The sequence below is a fragment of the Capsicum annuum genome, unplaced genomic scaffold, assembly GCF_002878395.1.
Source record: "Capsicum annuum cultivar UCD-10X-F1 unplaced genomic scaffold, UCD10Xv1.1 ctg3234, whole genome shotgun sequence".
Classification (NCBI taxonomy): Eukaryota; Viridiplantae; Streptophyta; class Magnoliopsida; order Solanales; family Solanaceae; genus Capsicum; species Capsicum annuum.
The window spans coordinates 56,922-62,921 of NW_025839043.1; the positions used below are offsets into that span (position 1 = coordinate 56,922).

At 37.4% G+C, this 6,000-nt stretch overlaps 1 protein-coding gene across 1 annotated transcript in view; it reads left to right on the forward strand.

Moving 5' to 3' along the window:
• Positions 1-6,000, forward strand: part of LOC124891214 — a 28,591-nt gene that overhangs the window by 14,064 nt on the left and 8,527 nt on the right. Inside the window, exon 2 of the mRNA XM_047403027.1 lies at positions 2,005-2,098. Coding sequence (XP_047258983.1) covers positions 2,027-2,098 — 72 coding nt within the window. The 5' untranslated portion in view covers positions 2,005-2,026. The remainder of the gene's footprint in view (positions 1-2,004; positions 2,099-6,000) is intronic.

The window sequence follows — 6,000 nt, forward strand, 5'->3', positions numbered from 1 at the left end:
AAACTTCATCCTCCATTTCTCTCTCTCAATCTCACGCTCTTTCTCTTCTTCTCTTCATCACTGCCGCCGTCAAAATTGGCCACCGAACGGCCGGCAACCAACAACTCACCACCATCACACTCCTCTTCCCCTTCTCCTCTATTCCCTCACTGTCATTGGCTCGCTAGAAGTAACGACCAACGAGTTCGATGCACTGCCGCTGCTACTGCTTCTTTTCTTTTTTCCTTTTTTCGCCGTTCTTCGTCGATGTGATGACTGACGAAGTCTCCTACCACCGTCGCTGCATATTCACCGCCGGAGAACCGAACCAGCCACCACCCTTTTCCCCCTTTTTCCTCTTCATACCGTAGCTTAGGCCATTAATACCACCACTATTGTCGCTATCATCCCTCTCCCTCTCTTTTTGGTGAACTTGGCCGGAAAATGCTTGCTCCGTCGTTCTCTTGCCGTTTGACGGTCGATGATATTTTATAATGTTTGTTCCTGTATAATTTTATTCTCTTTTAGATCTGACTAGAGTAGACCAAACTTGACTGAAAAATACATACTGTCCGGTGATGTTTCAGCGAGATGTTGGTTTCCTCCGATAAATATTTTGACTTTAATTTTGTTTGTTTGATTTTGCTGACTGTTTTGCTTACTGCTAACATTAAATTTGTTGCTACAAATTTTTGACTATTTTTTGACTATCTCTGTCATTAATATGTTATTGCTATATTGTGTTATAGACTGCTCCGTTAGTTTTGAATTGATTTTTTATTCAAAAGATTACTTTGAAAATGCTTCTTCTTTCCTATTTAGTTAATTTTGGACTGTTTTAGACATTTCCTTTATTTTTATAGCTTTGTTATGTATTACACTGCTATCGAATAAATACAACACTATTGGCCAATGACATTATCTTTTCGTCAGATTTTTGAAGCCATCCCATTACGAAAGACGAACTTTTTTTTCTCAAATTTACTATTTTATATCAAGGGCCGACACTTGGCTGATGAAGAAATTTTCCATTGATTTCTGAGGCTTTTACAAATAAAAAGACGGATATTACGTATATAAATAAATTCGGGCAATGATGAAATTTGTATAAATTTTTAAAAAACTTTATCTGAGCCCAGTTTTTAACAAAATTATATTTTAAAATACATATATGCACACATACCTTTATAATTTATTTTATTATTATTTATTTATTACTAACACTGTTATTACAAGTTTTTATACATGTTATTGGGAATACTCGTCGGGAATGATATTCAAAGAAGACCTTAAATTTTGTGTTTGTATTTTTATATTTTTATACTTGTACAAATATTATCATAGTGAAATTTTATTTTTTGGAGCGTTGGGCGGAGATATTCTTTATTTATACAAACTTCACCACACGTTTGGCAAACTTAGGCTGTTAATATTGATACAAAAAAGAATCAAATTAATTTAGGTATTTAATCAAACAAAATTATCAAATTAATTTAGGTATTTAATCAGAGAAAATTAAAAATACATTCTTTTATGAATTCCTTTTCATTTTTCAAATATATTCTTATGTACTTTGGTTACCTGTCTTTACATACTTTTACGTTCACATTTTAATGATGAAATATGTAATTTATACACACTTTAAATGTAGATTATTTTAAAACGCATTTTATATTTATAAACATCAATTTTTTCTTTCATTTTTTAATAAATCCAAGTCTGTCCGGGAGTCACATTTGTGAATTTTGAAGGGTGCTTAACCCCTTACCTTCGAAATAATTTGAACCCTTACCTAAAACTCAAACTAGTTTCGTAGATTAAATAAAGTCATACTTGTTAAACAGATAAATAGGTTTCCTATTTTTCCTTAAAAATTAGGTGGCGGCTCTGTACAAAATTAAATTCTTTTAGAGTCCATAATGTCGTGCTCGTTTTGACCTTAGGTAAACCATCAGGTATGAAACTGAGCATAAGGGATCACTTCTGAGTTTTGATTTGATAACCAAATTCAATTCCTTGTTGTAGGTAGATTAGAGGCATTATTATCATGTGGAAGGACAATTCCCTCAAACTAGAAGATATTTCCATCACCATCCAAGCCATCCACACCATGGTTAAGGTAAACCACTCCTCTCTCTCTTTTGGAGATTTTCGGCCATTTATACTAGCACCGACTTCCACCTAAGAAGTCAACTCTGGGACAACCTCATGACTATGTCCCAAAACCACCAGGGAGAATGGCTGCTAGGAGGAGACTTCAATGAAGTCCTCCAAGCTAATGAGATATATGGTGGGAACTGTATAACTAATAGAAGAGCAAACCTCTTCTGGGACTGTATTAATCAGTGTGGCTTAGTTAACGTAGGCTATAAAGAGAGCAAGTACACTTGAATCAACAAGAGGTACAAAAACAGGAGTAGCCTCATCCTTGAAAGACTAAACAAGTGTCTTGCTAATAACCTTTGGGTCCAAAGGTACCTTGAACCTAACATTACCCCCCTATATCGCACCCACTCTAACCACTGCTCTTTACTGGTCAACCTTATAAATCAGGGTCCCCCAGATTAAGTAGTCCTTTTAGAATGAAACCCACGTGGTGTAAGCATCCCACATTCGAAAGAGTCATCCACTGCTCATTTGACCCTTCTAACAACATAACCAATGCCATCCTTAACCTCCAGCAGAACTCCAATGCTTGGAATAGGGAAACTTTTGGTAACTTCTTCCACAACATAAAGAGAATGTTATCCAGAATTGGAGGGATTCAAAACTCCCCACACTATTCCTATGGTCAGTTCCTCCAAAATCTTGAAACAGAGCTGACCCGGGAATATGACAAACTACTTAAGTTTGAAGAGGATTTCTGGAGAACCAAATACAGAATAAGCTGGCACTTAGAGAGGGACTCAAATACTAAATTCTTCCATCTTACCACCCTCAATAAGAGAAGAAGAAACAAAATCCTTTCCCTGAAAGATGACTTAGGGAATTAGATCCTGGACCAATCTGACATCTCCAACCACATTACTAATTTCTACTCTACTCTCTACACCATTGAACACCTTTCCTCCACCAAAAACTACCCTTCACAGCCTCAAAACAACACTTACAACAATAACCTGAGTAGCTCTGAAGCAAGTCTTCTTGAAGCTCCTCGAAGAGACTCAAAAATTATCAATGCCATAAACTCCTTCAAGCCTATCAAGGCCTTGGGTCCTGATGGAATCCATCCCATCTTCTTCCAAAAATACTGGCACATTGTAGGGAATAATGTCATACTTTTCTAGAAAGACGCCTTCCAAAGTGGCATTATGGACCCTACCATGAATGAAACCCTATTTTGCCTTATCCCCAAGTGTAACAATGCCTGTCAAATTAAAAATTTCAAACCTATTGGCTTGTGCAATACCTTTTACAGGTTGATCACAAAAATAATTGTCCACAGAATCAAACCCTTTCTACCCAAATTAATTGGTCCAAACCAGGAAAGCTTCCTTTCTAATAGAAGAGCTTTTGACAATGTAATCATTGTCCAAGAATTCATAACTCACTTCAAGAAAATGAAAGGGAAAAAAGGGAACACAATCCTAAAAATAGACATTGAAAAAGCCTTTGACAGGCTTGAATGGCCCTTCATCAAAGAATCCCTCACCTATTTTAGTTTTGCCCCTACTTTGGTCAACTTGATCATGTATTGTGTCTCCTCCAGCTCTATCTCTATCCTTGTGAATGGGACCAAAACAAAAGCCTTTCTTTCTTCAAGGGGAATCAGGCAAGGTGATCCCATCTCACCTTACCTTTTATCTTGTGCATAGAAAGACTCTCTTGAGTCATTAATGCAAAAGTTTATTCTAAGACATGGAAACCTATCAGCATCTCAAAGCAGGGCCCCTCCATATCCCACCTCTTCTTTGCAGATGACCTAACCCTATTCTCAAAAGCTAGCCTTAAAGACTGTGAATTCATAAATAACACTATCTCTAAATTTTATCTTAAATTCGAGCAAAAACTCAACAGAGCAAAATCCAAGGTCATCTTCTCTTCTAATTATAAACCAGAGACCTCCCCAGCTTGCACTTGGACCCTGAATATTAATGCCAGCCAAATCTTTGGTAAGTATCTTGGCTTCCCAATCTTCCATTCCAAGCCCACAAATGCTGATTCCAGTTTTTTCTGGATAAAATGCATACTAAACTCTCTAGCTGGAAAACTAAAATGCTCAATATGGCTGGTAGAATTGTCTTAGTGAAGTCTACCCTTTGAGGTATCCCTTCCCATGTCATGAAGTATATTCGCCTCCCTCAAAAGATCCATAAATCCATTAATCAATTGCAAAAAAAATTCATTTAGGGAAGCACTACTGAGAAGAAGAAAATTCATCTTCTTAGTTGAGATACAATCACCTCTTCTAAAAATAGGAGAGGTCTGGGTATTTAGAGAAGTGACCTCAGCAACAAAGCTGCCCATGCCATCCTCTCATGGAAATTCTACAATAATACCTAAAAACTTTGGGAAAAAGTCCTCTATTACAAGTACTGTACACCATACCCCACCTAATCCCCAAAAAGGATCATTTCCAAGACATGGAAATATATCAAAAAAGATTGGGAGGTATGCTCTTATAGTCCTAGATAGATTGTCCACAAAGGCAATAGAGTCAAATTCTTCAGGGATAAATGGTTTCCCAACTCCCCCAGCATTAGGAACCTTATTGAGAGACCCCTCAACAAAGGAGAGGATCTGCTTTCTGGCAGGGACATCAGTAATCGTGGAACTGGTTCCTCAATTCCATCTCCTTCACTCTACCTGTGAACCTCTTGAACATTATAACTACCTCCTTTATGCCTTCCCAGTCCATTCTTGAAGATAAACTCATTTGGAATCATTCCCAGGATGGAAAATTTACCATGAACAGTGCTTACATAAACATCCAAGCTAGCAGCAACAACCAAGGGAGTAGTACTAGCAAAGATTTTATGTGGATCTGGAAGTTTAATGCTCCTAAAAAAATCAAGACTTTCCTCTGGCTTCTACTTCATAAAAGGATCCCTACTAGTATCTTTCTGAACCACATAGGCATGGGAGTGCCCTCCACCTGTAAACAATGCCCAACCCACCAAGAGGACATCTCTCATATTTTCTTCCACTGTCCTAAAGCCTTTACCTTCTGGACCAGTATCCTTTTCCATTGCAACACTATTTCCACTCTTGACCTTCAGGACATCAATTCTGACAACTGGGTGACTACCTAGAAAACTATCTAATACAAACCTTTCAATGAGTTATACAACTAGAATACCATCCTCTCCTTCTATTTTTGGAATATTTTTCTAAACAGGAATGATTTCTTGTTTAGCACTGGAAGTAATACTATTACTGCTAACCACACCATTATCCAGGCTAAGGAGTATAAGATTCTTGTGAGGAAGTATCCAGGTCAGGCAAAACAATACACCACCATCTATCTAAAATGAGAACCTTCTAAACATGACACTTTTAAAATCAACACTTATACCAACATCAAACTCCAACCAGGCACCGAAAAGTTAGTAGGTGCCTTTTGGAACCATAGGGGTGAGTGAATCTTAGGCTACACTAAATCTTTGCCCCATGTCAATGCCCAACAGGCTGAGCTTTTGACTATTCTGGGGGACCTTAGATAGCAGTTTGTATTAGCTTAAATCCACTTGAAATTAACTGTGATTCATCTACTGTTGTAGATATGCTAACAAAAACCATCTTGTCTATTGCAACATAATTTTTGAGAGGTCCTTCATCGAGACACTGGGTTTACCAATTCTGAAACATTCATGTAGAGAGCAGAATAGAGTTGCAGATGCCATAGCAAAGTCGGGGATCAGTGATACAAATTTTGGACAATTGCAAATTTTAACATTTTCTCCTATGTGTGCAGCTGAAGCCTTAGAAGCAAACAAATTAGGAAATGCTTTCTCTAGGAAAGTTGCAATTTGTAATAGTACTTTACTTAATATTGCTCCTCCCCAAAACTCTTTAAGGGGT